At 50.5% G+C, this 19,247-nt stretch overlaps 1 protein-coding gene and 1 long non-coding RNA gene across 3 annotated transcripts in view; one reads left to right on the plus strand and one right to left on the minus strand.

Annotated features, from left to right (window-relative positions):
- LOC135578254 (uncharacterized) overlaps positions 1 to 2,382 on the plus strand; it is a 9,391-nt gene extending 7,009 nt beyond the window's left edge. The window contains exons 2-3 of the long non-coding RNA XR_010469727.1: positions 302 to 451; positions 2,151 to 2,382. This is a non-coding gene — a long non-coding RNA (uncharacterized LOC135578254). The remainder of the gene's footprint in view (positions 1 to 301; positions 452 to 2,150) is intronic.
- SLC35B4 (solute carrier family 35 member B4) lies at positions 735 to 19,000 on the minus strand. Of its 2 annotated transcripts, none has more exons than XM_065049329.1 (10): positions 18,781 to 19,000; positions 13,235 to 13,348; positions 12,551 to 12,653; positions 11,699 to 11,748; positions 9,179 to 9,260; positions 7,853 to 7,913; positions 7,218 to 7,327; positions 7,060 to 7,135; positions 5,437 to 5,512; positions 735 to 3,960 (listed from the first exon to the last, which is right to left on the minus strand). In XM_065049329.1, exons 1-10 carry the CDS (start codon positions 18,855 to 18,857, stop codon positions 3,714 to 3,716), a joined length of 996 nt encoding a protein of 331 aa, XP_064905401.1. In that variant the 5' UTR covers positions 18,858 to 19,000; the 3' UTR covers positions 735 to 3,713. The 2 variants fall into 2 exon arrangements, with proteins under 2 accessions (XP_064905401.1, XP_064905400.1); XM_065049328.1 differs by having other exon boundaries at positions 735 to 3,986; positions 18,781 to 18,997.
- Positions 19,001 to 19,247: the final 247 nt, after the last annotated feature.

Genomic DNA, 19,247 nt, shown 5'->3' on the forward strand with positions numbered 1-19,247 from the left:
AGATTTAATGAAAGGCAAAAAGATTCTGAACAGAAATCTCCAAGCTGATGAAAGCAGAACCCGGCCGATGAGGATTTATTAAACAAACGGCTGCCAGGATGATTTGTTAAATTAGAATGATATACACTTGGTAACTGCTGGAGAATTAAAGCTCTGAGATGGGGAAGGTTTAAAGGTGCGTTAAACATGATGGTCGTGATTTTAATGGCGCGTTGTTGTTTTTGCAGTGGTGGAGATGTCATCGGGATCTGGAAATACAATAATAATCACTTGATTTCTTGCTATTTGTTTTTTACACCAGGTCCTACGTGGGAAGCTGGACCACTCAGTTCATGGTTAAGCACTGATGGCAAAGGCTTCACTCCGCCTTTCCTGGGATAACAGCACAAGCGAAGCATCGCTCTGCACATCAGCGATGTGATTCCCAGAAACCGGGAGCCTAAAACCACTGGTAAGTCGGGCTTAGGGACCTCAAACCTTGATGGTTTCCTTGGTACCAACCGCTTCAAGCTCAAACTGCTGCCCTAAGCTGGGTCCCCCAAGTTTCTGGTTTAGCTGCACTCGCCTTGTCATCATCCATCAGCTGCCATGAACCAGGACACGTGGGATTTGAGGGAAAACAGCTTCTCCTTCCAACCTTCTCTCATATTAAAGGCAGGAGAAATTATGTCTTGATTTCAGAGCCCCGTGAGTTTTCCACTCACCATCATGAAAGGAGAAACAAGACCAACCTGTTTTGAAGAGGATACATATTTATTTTGCTTAAAAAACCAAACCAAAACAAAAATACCACCCTAAACCGAGCTGACTAACCCAGAAGTTCTGCAAATCGAGAACGCTGATCAAAAAGTACTTTGGCTCACCCACTTTTCCAGCCTCTGCTAAATAAAAATAAGTGCTATTAATATAATCTCTACAGCAAACATTAAAACCAAACAAATCAGTAGCCTGGATACAAATACTAGTTTTGGCAAAACATCTGCACAGGCCTTTCCTCCATTAATGACCAGGCAAAGTCACCTGCTCTCCTACAGCAGGGGAGGAATCGCTGCCACTTCGGTGACACTGTGACAATTATAAATACTCAAAAACACACAGATCACACCGCAAAGTTAAAAAAATCACCAATGACAACAAATAATAACCCAGCGTTGACATCTGGTTTGAGTGAAGACTGAGTACAGCACACGGTTCAAAAAAACAGAGCAACCCAACCATCTCCAAACCTACCGGCGTCACACAATTGCAACGTGCGATTTCCTCCATTAAAAGTGTGACCTGGTGAGTAGTTTACGTGCAGAACGTCCCACTCGCTCAGGCACCAGCTCAGCTCTTGCTTTGCTTAGATCCTCAGCCCAGGTGACAGCAACCACGGCCACAGTGGACCACGGGTTACAGCTCCTGTGTTCCAGCCTCATGTCGCACCCATGTGTTTTAAGCCTTGATGAACCCCAAGATTTACCCAGTGTCCCTGATGCTTTCGCGCTGCCTTCCCACACCTCCCTGTCTCAGCTGGAGCTCCGTGTAAATAGCGTTGAAGATGAAGGATGAAGGTTTTTGCCTCTCTCTGGGTCCTTCTGGAGCTGGAAGTGAGACCTGAACTGGGACAGCTGTTGAGAAAACATCTCCCCATCTACAAAACATCCCAAAATACAAGAGGCTCTTCAGACTCGGGAAAAATCAAAACCAGGAGAGAAAAACACCCATCAGTAGCTCAGGAAGGAGCGAGGCCCCGTCAGCATCATAGCGACTCTGGTTGGGATGGAGATTTTTCGTGGTGGCCCGTACGGTGCCGGGTTTTGGATCTGAAGCTAAAACGGTGCTGACACAACACAAACTTTGCAGCGCTTGCACAGCATCAAGCCCTTTCTCTTTTTTCCCCACGCTGCCCCCCACGGGTGGGCAAGAAGCTGGGAGGGGGCACAGCCAGGACAACTGATGCAGATAAAAACCAGCAATAAAAACAGAGACTAAGGGTTTCTTTGGGGAAGGCGGGACTGGCTGGGCGTAGGTCTGACGGTGGGAGGTGGTGCATGGTTGCCTTTGCATCACTTGTAGGTTGTCTTCTTTCTATTGCTTATTAAACCATCTTTACTCATATTTTTTCTCGCTTTTGCTCTTCCTATCCCCCTTGTTGATATGGGGCACAGGTGCATCATGGCCGGTCGGGTTTAACCCACCACAAGCGCAAGTTTAAACACAGGAGGGGTCGTAAACACCGAGGCTGGAAACTGTCGGGACGCCGCGCGGAGGAATAACGGAATATAGTCCTTACTTGGCCCAGCTGGATGGGAATCAGGTTGACGTTGCCGGATGTGTTAATTGTCACGGCTGAGCAGGGACAGTGTCACGGTGATGAGAATAAAGTGCTCTGGGAAAACCAATGCTGCTGCTCCAAGTGTGTTATTATAACCCTCACTCTGCCCAACATCGAGCAGCTCCTAGAAGAGATGTGGCTGCTCCTCATGTCACCTGCGCAATGGGGACAGACACCCAAAGCTCCTGAAGGCCACTCCTGTCCCAGCTGAGGCGTGACACTAAGGGACAACCGTCCTGCGCCAGGTGGATGCTGCTGTAATACACAGAAAAGCCGCGAGCGAAGCTGATGCCCAAGAGGTGGGAGAAGAAAAGGGAAGAACTGGGTGAAGGGACACAAAACCAGCTCACTCGCCCCAGCAGCAGAAATAAGCTTAGCTTTACTGGCCTTTCTTAAGTTTCTTGGCATCACTTGAACCCTGAGGTTGGGCTGGATGTGGGGGCGCTCCAGGCGCGCTGGGGGCTCAGCACAAATCATTACAGCTGACTGCTGGTAACAAAGCCCATGGAACACGCGTGTAATGAGGGAAAAAGCAGGAAACAACCAAAAAGTGACCTGTCCTGAGGACATAACCACAGCAGGAGGAGCCCGCAACACCCTGAAGCATCAGGGCAACATCTGAGGACTCAGCGAAGCCCCAGCAGCACGTCACCGTCTCCCTGAGAATGCTGCAACGGTGACACAGCGATGCTTGCTGTCCCCTTAGCGTCATCCCTTTTTGGTTTCCTCAGGCTCCCAACTAGGCCCTGCTACTCGTGGTGGGGACGTGGTGGCTTTGGAATCAGCCCCCCGCACCGTTTCCCAGTGGAGGATCTACTGGGCAGACTGGAACATCTAGAGAAGGTGGGAGCTAAAGGCAAGTCCAATGTCCTCCCAGAAAAGGTATCACACAACAAGGACTTGGGTTAAGAGCCAGGCCTGACATTTCCATGGTAGCTAAAAATCTGCTGAACAAACAGCAGCTCCCGGGGGCTCAGTCATCTGCTACGGTCACCAGGACACAAAAGGACGGCACCAAATAGGCTCAGGATCCAGCTTGTCAAAGCCAGGAGGAGTGGACAACAGCACCACAACTAGGTTGGGCTCCTAACAGCACTAGGTCAGCTTTTACATTACTTAAAAAGGGCTATTCAAACAAAAAAAACCCCAAAAACAACAGGGGGAGAGGCTGGAAGCAAAAGGGGTTGCATAAAAAAAATGCAGCCTTGCAAAAAAGTAACCGTATCGTCTCTCCATGATCCATTTTGGGCAGGTTCCCAGAGGAGGGTCCACGTTTCCCCAGGAGTTTGGCACAGCCAACACCTCCCCCATGTTATAAAAACAACTCCTCTCTGGGGGATTCCTGCTGCTCTGCTCTATAAAACAATAAAAAGGTCCCTGCAAGTGTCCCCGGCTGTTACTCCTCCTTCGGCCTCTTCCTCCAGCGGGCCAGGAAGGGCCCGAGGCTGTTCCACACCTCCGTGTACATGAGGGTTCCCACGAAGACGAAGGCGGTGCCCAGCCAGTGCCAGCCCGTGAAGGGGTTGCGGAAGTAGAGGATGGAGAAGATGAGGCTGACGAACTTGCGCAGCGTCACCACCAGCGTCACGGTGAGGGACGTGCACTCCGTGGTGAGGATGAAGACGCCTCGGATGCAGACGTATCTGGGTGGGCAGAGGTAAGGGGGACACTGGAGGTGATGAGGGAGGCAGCCAAGAGGCCACCGGCATCCTGGCTGGGACCAGCACTGGTGTGGCCAGCAGGCCCAGGGCAGTGACCGTCCCTGTGCTGGGACCTGGGGAGGACAAACCGCCAATCCTGGGGCAGTTCTGGGCCCCTCACGCCAAGAAAGGCCTTGAGGTGCTGGAGCGAGTGGAGAGAAGGGAACGGAGCTGGTGAGGGGCTGGAGCACAAGTGTGATGGAGCGGCTGAGGGACCTGGGGGTTCAGCTGGAGAACAGGAGCTGAGGGGAGACCTTCTGATCTCTGAACTGCCTGAAAGGAGCTTGGAGCCAGGGGGGTCGGGCTCTGCTCCCCAGGAACAAGCGCCAGGAGCAGAGGAAACGGCCTCAAGTTGCACCAGGGGAGGTTGAGGTTGGATGTGGGGAACAATTTCTTCCCCAAAGGGCTGTCGGGCATTGGAACAGGCTGCCCAGGGCAGTGCTGGAGTCACCAGCCCTGGAGGGTTGGACAGACGGACATGAGGTTCTCAGGGACATGGGGCAGTGCCAGGGGTGCGTTAACAGTTGGACTCGATGATCTTAAAGGTCTTCCAACCTAATAAATTCTGTGATTCTGTGACACTTTGGGAATGCAAAAGCCTGGGCTATGCACAGCCCCACCTTGGTTAGAGAGGAGATAAAATTCCCTTCTCCTCACATCAGCTTTTCTACAGCTGTGAACAGCCTCACTGCACACCCCAGGGACACCCCAAATTTCCCAGACTCCCCCTGACCCTGCTCTGGGACAGCAAAACTCCCCCATCAGAGCAGCTGGGGCTGATGTATTGTCATAAGGTTAATGGTACGCGGGGTTTACAGCTCCTGCCATGGAGCCAAGGGAAGCTAAAATCAGATTTCTGCATTTATACCCAGCAGAAGCTCCATCTGAGGAACATGGGCAAAGCAGATTAAACAAAGGGTTTCATTGAGGAGCACGAGCAGCAATAGGGCTCAGGCCTCTCTCAACATTGAGAGGAGAACAGTAAGAGGGCCTTGGACTGAAGGGTCCCTTTTTTGAGGGCATCTTGGCTTCATCAGACTTTCAGAGGTGTCCTCACTGCCTGGAAGAATCCACACACGGATATATTAGAAATAACTTCTGATCTGTCCCTTCTACCTAGAGCTGCCTAGTAAAACTGCCGTGTATTTGTACCCCTCAGCCTGTCCCCGGGGAGGTGGTGGCAGATTGGAAATAACAAAAGCCCCAGGATCAATTCCACTCTGTGTTTTCCAAGAGATGGTGACGAGGTGGTTCAGCCACCCTGGAAAAATTTGCCAGACCCAGGTTAAATTTCACTCCCTATTTTCCAAAAGTTACACTAAACTTAACTCCTAAACACGGGGAAGACTCACAGAATTTGCTACCCCCACCCCATTCCCATCTCTGCGGCGCATCTCACGCTCAGATTTGGAAGGATACTGAGTGACGACGTTCATGAGGAGGTAGAACCACATGATTGGCAGTGTCAGCCCGATCACTGGGACCTGGAACGGCTCTGCGGGGAGAAGATGGAGCAAGGTCACCGCCCTGGCAAGGAGAAGCGTGTCTCTCCTGTGCAGGACTGACCATCATCCGCGACACGCTGCAGCTTCAGGATTTTGCCCCAAATGGAGGGTTATTTTGTTCTTACTGTGGTGAATTACAACTACAAGAGAGTCGTGCAGATGTTTCCGCTTGGACTTGCACAGGGAAGAAAGGAAGATGGAAGAAGGCGGCGGCTAAGGAAAAATACATTAAAAGCTGTGTCTTGTTTTCTCGTGTCAGGGCCGTCCTGTTAAAAGTGGATGAATCACCTGTGTGGGCTGGAGGAGCTGCCAGTGCAAGCATGGCAAAGCCTACGTAGCACCAGCAAATCAAAAGCCAACGGGTCCTTGTTTATATCTTTAGTTGAGTACTTGGTCCTGTTACTCCTATTTTTGAACTACCACAGGGGCCACCTCCTGCTTTCCTCGACACACGGCGCGGCACGCTAGAAATATTTTGTAATTATATTAATGAACAGGTTAAAATGATCTACACATGGAAAGAACACCCTATCCAGAGGGGATTAGAGAACCAGCAAATCTGTTCAGCAAAGGTCCTTTCAGGTTTGTAAGGCAGAGGATATAGGAAGGCTGCTGGCACTGAAAAGCCTGGTGAATTTTACTATTAAATAAAGAAGATGTATAGCTTGAGATGGATGGATAAGCAAGCTGGCTGGGCCCAACAGGTGTAAGCATGTGCATTAGTGAGAAGCTTGAGCTTTAATTACGGCCATCCAAATGGTAACTCGTGGCTTTGCAAGCTGCTGTGGCACCAGCTGAACGCTCAGCTGCCCACAGCCAGGCTCCCGCTGGTCACCATGTCCTCCAGATAGTGTGAGGGTCTTTATGGCTTTTGGCTTTCTACCAAACCTGGTAATTCAAAAGGCTTGAATATCCCCAGATGACAGTCTGATGTGCACAACTGCTGGACTGAAAGCTTCCTACTGCAGCGTGCTGGGACCTGGAGAGGCCAAACCACAAATCTTGGGGGCAGTTTGGGGCCCCTCACACCAAGAAAGGCCTTGAGGTGCTGGAGCGAGTGGAGAGAAGGGAACGGAGCTGGTGAGGGGCTGGAGCACAAGTGTGATGGAGCGGCTGAGGGACCTGGGGGGTTCAGCTGGAGAACAGGAGCTGAGGGGAGACCTTCTGATCTCTGAACTGCCTGAAAGGAGCTTGGAGCCAGGGGGGTCGGGCTCTGCTCCCCAGGAACAAGCGCCAGGAGCACAGGAAACGGCCTCAAGTTGCGCCAGGGGAGGTTGAGGTTGGATGTGGGGAACAATTTCTTCCCCAAAGGGCTGTGGGGCATTGGAACAGGCTGCCCAGGGCAGTGCTGGAGTCACCAGCCCTGGAGGGTTGGACAGACACAGAGATGAGATTCTCAGGGACATGGGGAAGTGCCAGGGTTGGTTTAACAGTTGAACTTGACCTTGAGGGTCTCTTCCAACCAAAATGATTCTACAATTCTCTTTTCCAGAGCACAAAAAGGAAGAGAACAAGGATCCATCTACGCAACACTTACCGGACTGGCTGAAGAGGACTGCGTGGTGGTAGATGTTTGGGGCAAGAAGGAGAAAACCAGGGAGTGGTAACGCGTGCTGGAGAGAAAAGTAAAGACACTATGTTAACTAGAGCTTCTATCTGCCCGGTAAAAGCAACAGAAAAGACATGGCGACTTACATTGTAAAAAAGGGCCTCTTTGGAGTGCTTCCCAAACTGCTTGTACAGCGTCTCCTGGAAAATCCCCATCCTGGCAGACATGAGGAGGGCGAAGGTGAGTGCGGCAATACCTGGAACAGAAACGCAGCCTCGCAACACTGCCCAAGCGCGGCATAGCTCGAGTCAAGCAGCTTGGAGACTCCCACAATTTGGTTTTTAGTGAAAAAAAATTTAAAAAAATAAGCCAAAACATCCAGACTTGATAAGAAACTGATCATGGTCTTGGGGACACAGGTATCTTATTAGGAAGGCTGAGATGCCAAGAGCTTTCTCAAAAGAATACCCCTTAAAAAGAGATGCAACCCCAAGAAGATACCTGGAATCTCAGTCTGTCACTATGCCACTGCCTTGCAGACACCCCTCAGGTGCCGTATTTAACTTGTTGCCCAAAATAAGAGGATTTCCTCACACAACGCTGCTAACAAGAGCCACAAAACCCCCGTTCTTTGCAAATCAGCATCTATCAGATGTTAATTAAACCTCAGGACGGGGGCTCCCACCGCACTCTGCTTCGCACAACCCGCACGGTCAAGGCCATGAGGGAGCAGAAGTCTTGCCAGTGTCCCAGCAAGGCCGGCTGGAGATGTGACACTCACCCAGCAGCCACCACAAGAAAACCTGGAGACTGTCCTCTTCGTTTAAGCTGGAGTCAGATGCCTGGTGGAGGGAGACATGACACAGTCACCACGAGCTACCGTGTCCCTGTGGCTCATTCCAACCTGCCTCTGCCTCAAACAGTCGCTTCTTTGGCTGAAAAGAGGTGGTAGCAACCATGGCCACGCTTTGCTTTTCGCTCTGCTTCAGGGAACGCACCAGATTCCAGCAAAGATTACAAGCGTCTGATCAAGAAAGGAATTTTTCTGAAAGAAATGCCCTGATTTGGCCAGAGACCAAACTCTTCAACTACAAAAACAAGCAGTTAATTATTACTTTAATTAAAATAATTAGAAAGCTCCCACTGGCAGACTCCTCCATCCCCATCTCGGAGGTGGGTGTGCAGGAAAGAACAAGCGCTGTGGTCAAGCCCCAGTCAGGTACTAAAACCTGGGCTCTGGTTTGCAGTCAAGACATGGGAGGAAAACAGGCCCATAGATGCTATTAGCTGAGGGTAAAACTCGAGGTAGCCTGACCTGGTTCAACTCCCTTTTGCTCTGGTTTAGAGCAAATTAGTTTATTTGTCTTTGACACAACTCTGTGTACCATATCGAAGAGTTTATCTGAATTAATCCAGAGCAAGGCTGCATAGCACAGACCTTCTTCAAACACCCCGAGAGTATAAACAACGATTAAATGATGGGGGACTTGGAGGTCTGACAGCCGTTTCATTTCCAATCTCTCAGAGCTGGATTAAGTGCAACCAATTTTCACTTGATACCATTTTAGGTTATTTTACTGTCTTCAGTTGACAAGATCAGGCTGTGGGTGCTGACCCAGGAAAAGCCCAAACTGGTGTTACACTTGGATTTTCTTCACTCCCTCCTGTTCTCCAAATAAATGCACTTTATTTCAAGGGTCACAGAAAGTCACGTTGGATGACAACAGATCTAGAAAAATCTAGCCTGAAAGCTGACAAGTTCTTCTGGGGTAAAAAGAGGGAAGATTTAAGATGGCTGAGTTTTGTTTAAGATTCACCTGCTCCTAACTGCAAAAAAATAATGGGATATGCTCAGCAAAAAGCAACCTGAACAACACAGGATAAATAAGTTAAACCATGTGCATGTGTGTGCATCCCTTCCCTCCAAGCCACAGGAGAATGGGAGCAAGAACAAGAGCTCTTGGGGAGCAGATCTAGAGCCAGGAAACATCTTGTTTCCTTATTAATAAAAAGTCAAGCAAAGGGAATTACTGATGAAGGTGCTCACAGCAGCTCCTCCTGTCAATAAGGTTCACAGCTCTGACCTCAGGCCCTTTCCAATCCTTACCACTTGCTTTGCAGACATGAAAGTGCAGGTGAAGATCCCCAGGGACACCAGGGCGATGGACGTGTATTTAGATACGCTGTACCTGCAGGGGAGAGAAGAGAGATGTCAGTGGCCCAGCCCAGCCTTGTGTTTTTCGTCTGCCTCTCTCTTGCATGGTGTTTTGCTCCGTTACACCAGCATGAACTTGGGATACTGGACACGTAGCCACTACCTAACACTGGACACCAGTACAGGTTGGGATGGACCTGCTGGAAAGCAGCTCTGCAGAGAAGGACTTGAGAGTTCTGGTCAACAACAGATTGACCATGAGTCAACAACATGCACTTGTGGTCAAGAAGGTCAATGGTCTCTGGGTTGTGTTAGGGAAAGTGTGACCAGCAGGTCAGGGAGGTTGTTCCTCCTCCTCTGCTCTGCCCTGGGGAGGCCACATCTGGAGTTCGGTGTCCAGCTCTGGGCTCCCCAGTTTAAGAAGGACAAGGAATTACTGGAGGGAGTCCAGTTGCAGCTACAAAGATGCTGAGGGGTCTGGAGCATCTTTGTGATGAGGAGAGACTGAGAGAGCTGGGGCTGTTCAGCCTGAAGAGAAGCTGAGAGGGGATCTCATCAATGGTTATAAATATCTGCAGGGTGGGTGTCAGAGGATGGACCAGACTCTGTTCAGTGGTGCCCAGTGACAGGATGAGGGGCAATGGGCACAGACTGAAGCACAGGAGGGTCCATCTGAACATGAGGAGAAACTTGTTTCCTTTGAGGTGGCAGAGCCTGGCCCAGGCTGCCCAGAGAGGCTGTGGAGTCTCCTTCATTCAAACCCGCCTGGACACCTTCCTGTGTGATCTGCTCTGGTGACCCTGCGTTAGCAGGTGGGTTGGACTGGATGATCTCCAGAGGTCCCTTCCAATCCTCAACCAGTCTGTGATTCTGTTACATTGGTGGGAGGGAAGGCCAACTTACTCCAACTGCAACAAAAAAGCATTTAGACCAAGATCGCCTTGCCTGTGGCAAAGAATCCCTCTCAGATCAAAGCCAGCGCGGATCTCTCTGCATAGCGATGGAGTGGCAGGGGACGTGCCCACACTGGTACAGCAGCCAGCCAGACCCCAAGCAACTGGGGACCCTCCTGTCCTGATGTCTTTGTCCACTGGGGGGGGTTGAGCCCAGCCAGCAGCCAAGCACCAACACGGCTGCTTGTTCATTCCCCTAACCTCATGGGATGGGGGAGAGAGGGAGAAAACTCATGGGTTGAGCTGAAGAGTTTAATAGGCGAGGAGTGGGGGTGGAAAACAACAATGCAAAAGCAATCATTTATCAACTCCCATAAGCATGGCCCATCCCTGGAGACATCCCAGGCCAGGCTGGTCGGGGCTCTGGGCAACCTGATCTGGGTGAAGATGTCCCTGCTCATGGCAGGGGGGAAACTGGGCGAGCTTTGGAAGGTCCCTTCAACCCAAACTATTCTGTGGCCATCTTGAAAGCCAACTCCCCCCAACCTTCTTCTTCCTGTACCACAGTTTCTATTGCAGCACATAGAAACACAGAATCATTTCGGTTGGAAGAGAACCTTAAGATCATTAAGTCCAACCATACCCTAACTCTAGCACTAAACCATGTCCCTAAGAGCCTCATTTACATGTATTTTAAACCCCTCCAGGGATGGTGACTCCACCACTGCCCTGGGCAGCCTGTTCCAGTGCTTCACAACCATTCTCGTGAATAAATGTTTCCTAATATCCAATCTGAACCTTCCCTGTCGCAACTTGAGGCCGTTTCCTCTGCTCCTGGCGCTTGTTCCTGGGGAGCAGAGCCCGACCCCCCTGGCTCCAAGCTCCTTTCAGGCAGTTCAGAGATCAGAAGGTCTCCCCTCAGCTCCTGTTCTCCAGCTGAACCCCCCATGTCCCTCAGCCGCTCCATCACACTCGTGCTCCAGCCCCTCACCAGCTTTGTCACCCTCCTCTGAGGATAACATTATATGACACACAATATCCCTTTGGCCACTTTGGGGCAGCTGTCCTGGCTACATCCCTTCCCAGTTTCTTGTCCACCCCCAGTCTACTCACAGGCAGAGTGGAAAAAGGAGAAAGCCTTGACACCATGTAAGTGTTTTTCATCAACAGCCAAAACATCAGCATGTTGTTAACACTGTTTTAGCCACAAATGCAAAACATGACACCGAATGGGCTGCTATGAAGAAAGTTAACTCCATCCCAGCCAGATCAAGTACACCCATCCATCAGGAGTGGTACTGGCCTCACACAAGTAAAAGGAAATAAAAGAGCTCACACAGAGGGCTGCGGCTGCATGTAAAAGCTCTTTTCAGCCCATGTTTGCCTTAAACGAGGGAGTGAGAAGTGGTGGAAATGCAGAAGAGGGAACTATTTCTAACTCCAGTCCAGACACACCTCTGTGCCTCATTTTCCCCATCAGTGAAACAAGAAAGTTAAACAGGAATAGTAAACACCAGTCGGGATTAAGTCAATGGCAAAGCATTCTCTGATAATATAAAAACAGAGGCTTGGGATTTACCTTTTCTTCAAAATGATGACACCTAGAGCCATGCTTGCTATGAGAGAGCCCTGCGAAAGAAAAGAGAGGGGGAGAAAAACAAAACAGAAGGTCAGCATGACAAAATTCTCCAGACTGGCTTTCCTGCTCCAGAGAAACACCAAAACCTCAATACAACTAATGCCAAAACACCAATGGAAATGCCAGAACAGTGTCAGGGAGACTGAGAGGGTGGGGAGAGCGTCACTAGAAGCGGAGAAGTTGAGCCAGGTAGCTTGGGAACAAGGATGATGGGGCAAACACACTACTAGGATCTTCTGGCTAGTGGGTCTCCCCCTTTTTTGGCCCAGTGGTGACACCCAGTGTGCACTGCAGCCCAGAATGTGGCCAAATCGCTGTGGTTTTAATTGGGAACAGGAGTACAGCTCCATGGATTGGCTGCAGCACAAGAACCATCCCTCACGGCTCCTGGAGTGATCTGGTTTTCTTCCTTTTAACCTCTCCTGACTTCAGGTATCTCAACCCATCGATGTGTTGTGGGAGAACGGATCTGCCCAGCAGATTTTGTTATCTCCGTCTGGCCAGCAATTCCGACCATCCAGGGCTGACAAACAGAGCCTGGGCTTCATTTTATCATCGTTACTTCCCCCGGGCCTTTGGAAATACGAAGCCTGTTTGAGTCTCCGTTTCCTCATCTGTTCAGGAACATTAAGTTGACATTTAATGGTCAACAATGTGAAAGTGAGAACTGGAGCTTAGTATTTGCACAGGGTTTTGGTGCCCTCAGGGTGGCAGAATACACGCAGCAGGGCCGGTGCTCGCAGAGATGATGAAAAGAGACGTCATGGAAAAGGATGGTCTGATGGAACTCACCGATCTGAAGATCATGTGCAGTGGCATGGCGATATTTAAGTTCAGGGCATAGTTATTCACCACACTGACAGTGAAGAACATGGCCACCATGATGAAATAGTACCTGAAACACACAAAAAACAGCAGATAGCTGCGCATGTACCTCCCCGGGATGCTGGGGGACACCTTGGAATAGAATACAGGTTGCAAGGAAATGTCTGGAGCTGAGCAGGAGCCCACGTAGGACTAACAAGGAGATCAATCCAGTTTGCCTGTAGCAGGGAAGTCCTTAGAACAGGACGCAGGTCGCGCTGCACTGGCTCAGCTTGTGCTAATCACAGAAACAAAGGGGAACTGAGGAGAGCCCAGCTGAGATCTTTTAGTATCGACTTTGTCCAGACCCCTGTTTCCTAAGGTCTGTGGCATAAGATGAGGTTTGATTCAAGCAGATTCAATTTCTGCCAGCAGGCATTGCTGCTGTTTCTTGGACAGGAAACTATCTGCTGGCAATTTCCTATTAAGAATTCTCGCTAAACAAGGAGTTCATATTTTTATCAGGCACGACAGGTTCTCAATGAGGCTTCGCAAATGCTGCAGGATGGATGGGATTCAGACGGGACAAACAAGCCTTTTTATTAAATACTACTTGAGATACTAGATAGCCAGTCAATTTGTGTCTAGCAAAAGTGTTCAGATCAACTGTACCTTATTGGTATGGCCGGCTTCTTCCTCCCAAAGTTGGCCTCGAAGATAAAGCCTTCCACGGCAATAAATAGGAACTGGGAGAATGTCACTATGTTCCCACATCCTGGAAACTGCCTGCAGGCATGGAAAATAAAGACAAGTGTAAGAACAACACCATGGAGAACAAACATCGCATTGGGCTCCAATGAAAAGATGCTAACAGCTCATAATCCCAGAGTGAGCATCAGCCTGGAGGGGCTTTACCGCTTTATTTGTGCGGTTCTCACGTTGCTTTTGTTAAACACTTCCCTGCAGGTATTTATTCACCTGTACTTGTAGATACATGTGCAGCAGTCCCTTCCTCAAACACTTCCAAAGAGGAACTGAGCAGCCAACCCCCTCATGGGGCAGGCGGTGAATTGGGGCAGGCAGTGAAAGAGGCAACTGGTCGCATCTCACGGCTCTGTAAAACATCCCAACAGGGTGCAGGATCTGAATGAGCAACGTCAAACACCGACACGACCACGCAGGAGCTGGATCTCCCTCTTTCTCATGGGAAAGTGGTTCTCGTAGGGATCTCTCCCTGCTGACAAGGTGCTGTTAGAGGCCGGCGAAACGATGAGTCCACCCAGGAGGAAGGCAGCAGGATTTCCAACAGCTCTTATTTCCACTGCATGAGGTGCAAGGTCAGGTTCGTGTCATAGAACCACAGAATCTTAGAATCATTTTGGTTGGAAAAGGGTCATCGAGTCCAACCATAACCCAACTCTAGCACTAAACCACGTCCCTAGGAACCTCGTCTAAGTGCCTTTTAAACCCCTCCAGGGATGGTGACTCCACTGCTTCCCTGAGTAGCCTGTTCCAATGCCTGACAACCCCTTCTGGGAAGAATTCTTCCTAATATCCACAGAGCAAGGTGTAGCATCATTCCTCATCCCCAGAATGTGTGAACACAAGCTCAAACATGCTTCCAATTTCTCCAGCAAGCTTTAGCTCTCTGCCCTCCTGCTTTTGCTGGATGCCTAGAGGTTGGTTGTAGGTTCAAGAAGGAACCTACAACAGCTCATCACAGGGGCCCAAAAAGCTCATGGCATTAAATACCATGCGATAATCTGGGAGTTTGCTCACGTGACACATGCTTTGCGTCAAGGTTTTCAAACTCCACCAGGTATCAAAAGCCACGAGAACAGTGTCTGACCTCAAAAAAAAGAGACCCTCTTAGCTGAGCATCTTTGTCCTCCCAGGGAGACCCAAGCAGGGCAGTTATCACCACCTTTGCAGTTGGAACAACACCAGCTCGGAGCAAATCAACCTTGTGTGCTTATTCTGAGGGAAAAGGAATTACACCCAAGGTAACAGCCTGACATTAAACAAACACTCCCTGCACGCGGCTCACCTGTTCCTGCTGCAGCCTCTGCCTCCTTCCTAAGAAGCTTACAGGGAGCAGGAGAGGATTTCTTGGGAGGCACAGAGGCAGCTGCAGGCTCAGAGGAGGCCATGACGGGTCAGATAATCACAGAGCTCACTGTTAGTTGCAGCAAGAGATAGGGGAATTTCAGCAAATACTTCCCCTTTCTCTGGTGCAAGATAGAAACCGAGTCCAAGGACTCAACAGAGTCCTGGTCCCCGTCCTGCTGCACAAGCACGCAGCTTGTGTAGAAGAACAACCTCCCCGTTTGCACCATACAGGGAAGAAACCCATCAATAACGACCACAAAGAGCTTCAAATGTTCTCACAGAGAACGTAACTCACAAGGACGCGGCTTCAGAAGGCGATTCCTTCTGGTATTCAGATAGGGGCTTGTTTAACTTGCTCTTCAAAAACCTCCAACAAGGAGTTTCCCTGCTCTGACTCTGCTCTGGTGCAAGATAGAAACCGAGACCAAGGACTCAATGGAGTCCTGGTCCCCATCCTGCTGCACAAGCACGCAGCTTGCTCACCAACAAGCAGGTAGAGGCTGAGTCTAGACATGGTTTTGCAAGCTGAGAGAACAGGAATGAACAAACTGGTCCTGGATAGTGGAGCCAAAGGCCTGGTGTCCTCCAAAATCTCCTCTGTCACTCCCCTAGACTTCCCAGAAGCAGCAGTGCTGTGGTTAAGACAGAGCTGGCATGTGGTTGCCACCAAAACAGCACCTGGAAAGGCCACTTTGTCCCAGCGTCTTCCACTGGGAGGAACTGCCCTGAGCCCCTCTTTTCTACCCACCTGCCAATTCTCACATTTTTCAGGGCTTAACTGTCCATTAGACTTCAATCCCTGCTGTGTGATGTGGTTAAGAGGGCGAGGGGAGAGCTGCTCATCTCTGAACTGCCTGAAAGGAGCTTGGAGCCAGGGGGGGTTGGGCTCTGCTCCCCAGGAACAAGCGCCAGGAGCAGAGGAAACGGCCTCAAGTTGCGCCAGGGGAGGTTGAGGTTGGATGTGGGAACAATTTCTTCCCCAAAGGGCTGTGGGGCATTGGAACAGGCTGCCCAGGGCAGTGCTGGAGTCACCAGCCCTGGAGGGTTGGACAGACGTGGAGATGAGGTTCTCAGGACATGGGGTAGTGACAGTGTTGGATTAATGGTTAGACTCAATCTTAAAGGTTTTCTCCAACCAAAACGATTCTTTTGTTACTTGTGGGAATCGAAACTGAAGCGGAGGCAGAGGCTGGGCTGCAGGACTGTAAAACTTATCTCTGCAGGGAATGCAAAGCAAGTGTACACTCAGAAAAACCAAGGCTATTTTCATGCACTTAGGCTTCGTTTCCTCCCAGTTCACAGATCCCTGCATTCAGTCGCTGTACATATGACCTCACATTATCGGTAAAGTGTTGACATAGGGTTATGTGTTAACAGATAATAAAAAGACAAACAAAAAAAACCCCAAAGCCCAGGCTGTATCTGCCCATGTCTTTGTCTCACAATCCTAACACAGCGATAAACCTATAAGAAGTGACAAGAAGACTGGGTATATCAACGGCCTCTGCAGAAGAACAACCTCCCCGTTTGCACCATACAGAGAAGAAACCCGTCGATAGCGACCACAAAGAGCTTCAAATGTTCCCACAGAGAAGGTAACTCACAAGGACGCGGCTTCAGAAGGCGATTCCTTCTGGTATTCAGACAGGGGCTTGTTTAACTTGCTCTTCAAAAACCTCCAACAAGGAGTTTCCCTGCTCTGACTCTTACAAACCCACTTGGGTTCAGCGAGATGGAGCAAACCTGGGATTTTGGCCTGTTTGACATCCCTTTCACGGCAATTTAAGCCCCTTATTTCTTGTTCTGCCTCCAGAGCCCGGCAGAAAAATTTATCTCCTCTTGTCTGCAGCCATTCTCCACATGTTTAAAGTCTTTTGTCTGTCCTCGGGCACCTCTAGACTAAACAGTTCTCATTCCTTTACTCTTTCCTCATAAATCCTGAGCAAATTGCTTCCAATCACCCTTGTTATTCCTCACTAGACTGCCAGTCTGGCCACCTCCCTTTCCTGTGACCCTACTCAAGGACTTTGCTTGTTATGGGAAGATTCATTTTCAAGAGGAACTCTTTTCCCTCTAGACAACACCATGAACCAAAGAAATAACCAGTTTTACCCCAATTTAGGGACCAAAGGTGAACAGGACAAGAGAGGGGCACAGAAACTGAGCTCTCAGGAATAGGAAGACTTCTAAAATGAATGAGAGGTGATGCTTGTGTGCAAAAAGCAGCTTTTCTTAGATATCTGCAACTGCACTTTTAGGATTTGCTGCTCATAATCCCTTCTGGGGTTTTGACACCTCTATTTTGAGCAGGGCCAAATGGCTCACTTTTGGTTTAAAGCCTGGCTGGAGGCAACACAAGCCTGGTGTGTCTTGCAAGCATCTTGCAAGGAAGTGCAAGAAGCCAGATCCAAAGCTTTCTTTACCTCAAAAAGGCCCATTTCTTCTCCCTCGCTGATGCTGCAGCACAAGCCAGGCAGGAAAAGCAGAGATTAGAGCAACCCCTGAGAGGAAACAACTCGCCACACAAGGTCTCTTCCTCCGCTTCTTGATTTATCCAGTGATTGCTAAATGACTGTGCAACCCTGTGTTAAGGTATCTGTGTCCTGGCCTCCCAATTTGAAGCAAATATCCCCACTGCTGGTTGACAGAGTCAGGCTCTCCTTTGCACTGCCTTTTTATCTTAACAATCTGGGATGATGATGGGCGGGGAGGAAGCAAGGGCAGGATTTAAGTACTAGTTTCGAAAGCCTGCGCATGATTGAATGTGGTACTGAATGGTCAAGGGATGCAGCTCCACTCTGACATACTATGAGGGTAGATGCAAAACCAGTTCAATCATTTTTGCACTTTTATCCTCACATCTTGCTCACCAGCCCTGAGAACAAACCCAACAGACCATCGCCTTTCCCAAGCCATGCCAGCCTTCCTCTCTCAGGGTGAGGAAGGTGACGCAGCGCTCGGACACATTCCAAACATCGGCCCTTTTCTCTCTGCAATCTGGCAATTTGCCTTCTCTCCAAGCGTCACACAGGACTCCTTGCCCTCATCATGTTGGCTTTGCAGCCACGTGATCCTGCCGAAGATCACATTTCCAGATGGACAATGTTGCCTTGGCCCTGCCTGCCGTCCCCAGGGACCCCTGGCCAGCTCCTGCACGTCTTCTCCTTGGGATTTCAGCTGTTATTTGTATGAGGCGCTGGGATCAGAGAGCATGGGCGGCCGGGATGCTTCAGCATGGAGCACAAGTGTGATGGGAGCGGCTGAGGGACCTGGGGGTTCAGCTGGAGAACAGGAGCTGAGGGGAGACCTTCTGATCTCTGAACTGCCTGAAAGGAGCTTGGAGCCAGGGGGGTCGGGCTCTGCTCCCCAGGAACAAGCGCCAGGAGCAGAGGAAACGGCCTCAAGTTGCGCCAGGGGAGGCTGAGGTTGGATGTGGGGAACAATTTCTTCCCCAAAGGGCTGTGGGGCATTGGAACAGGCTGCCCAGGGCAGTGCTGGAGTCACCATCCCTGGAGGGCTTTAAAAGGCGTTTAGACGAGGTTCTTAGGGACATGATTTAGTGCTAGACTTAGGTTATGGTTGGACTCCATGATCTTGAGGGTCTCTTCCAACCAAAATGATTTTAGGAGATTCCCCCGTGCCAGGGTCTATATTATCCTATCCTATCCTATCCTATCCTATCCTATCCTATCCTATCCTATCCTATCCGTCTCCTAAAATCATAGAATCATTTTGGTTGGAAGAAACCCTCTAGATCACAGAGTCCAACCATAACCTAAGTCTAGTACTAAACTATGTCCCTGAGAACCTGGAGGGTTTAAAACCCCTGGAGGGATTTAAAAAGGGGGTTTAAAAGGCATTTAGACGAGGTTCTTACCAACGCGGCCCATGGCAGGACCAGACTGGGCACAAGCCGAGGGGGACAACCTCCAAAATCCTCCCCATACCCGATCAGAGGTGACACAAGGCCAGGCCCGGTCATCCACACCCGGGCTCCACTTGGATGTGAGCCCCAAGAGCTGAGAGTGACCAGTCACCCTCACCCGACCCCATTCCTGCCCCTAATCCCTCCCTCTACCCCCCACAAAATCCTCTCCCCGGCCCCGCACCTGACCAGCAGCTCCAGAAACACCACGTTGCTGCAGCAGCCGCCGAACACCAGCCCCACCGCCACGGCCGGGTGCATCGTACCGCCTCCAGCAGCGAGGCAACGTCCCGGGCCGCCACCGCATCCCTCTCCCGGGCCGCGGCCCCGCTCCCGGCCCCGGCTCTGCCGCCCCCGCTTCCTCCCGGGGACCGGTAGTTCGCTCCCCGCCCGCCGCCCGTTCACCGACACCGCGGCGGCGCTGCCGACGGGACTACAACTCCCAGCGGCCCCCGCGCCGCCTTCCCGCCTTCTCCCTCAGGCGGCGCCGGCCCGCGGGGCATCATGGGGGTTGTAGTTCCGCGCTAATGGCGGCGCGGGGCCCAGCGATGAGGTGGCGAGGGGGAGGCGCAGCTTAAACGGTGCTTCACTGCTGAGGAACAGCTGCTAATTGCTGTTTTGAGGCTAGATAATTAAGTTATCGCTTCGATG

Source organism: Columba livia, chromosome 1 (assembly GCF_036013475.1).
Source record: "Columba livia isolate bColLiv1 breed racing homer chromosome 1, bColLiv1.pat.W.v2, whole genome shotgun sequence".
Classification (NCBI taxonomy): domain Eukaryota; kingdom Metazoa; phylum Chordata; class Aves; order Columbiformes; family Columbidae; genus Columba; species Columba livia.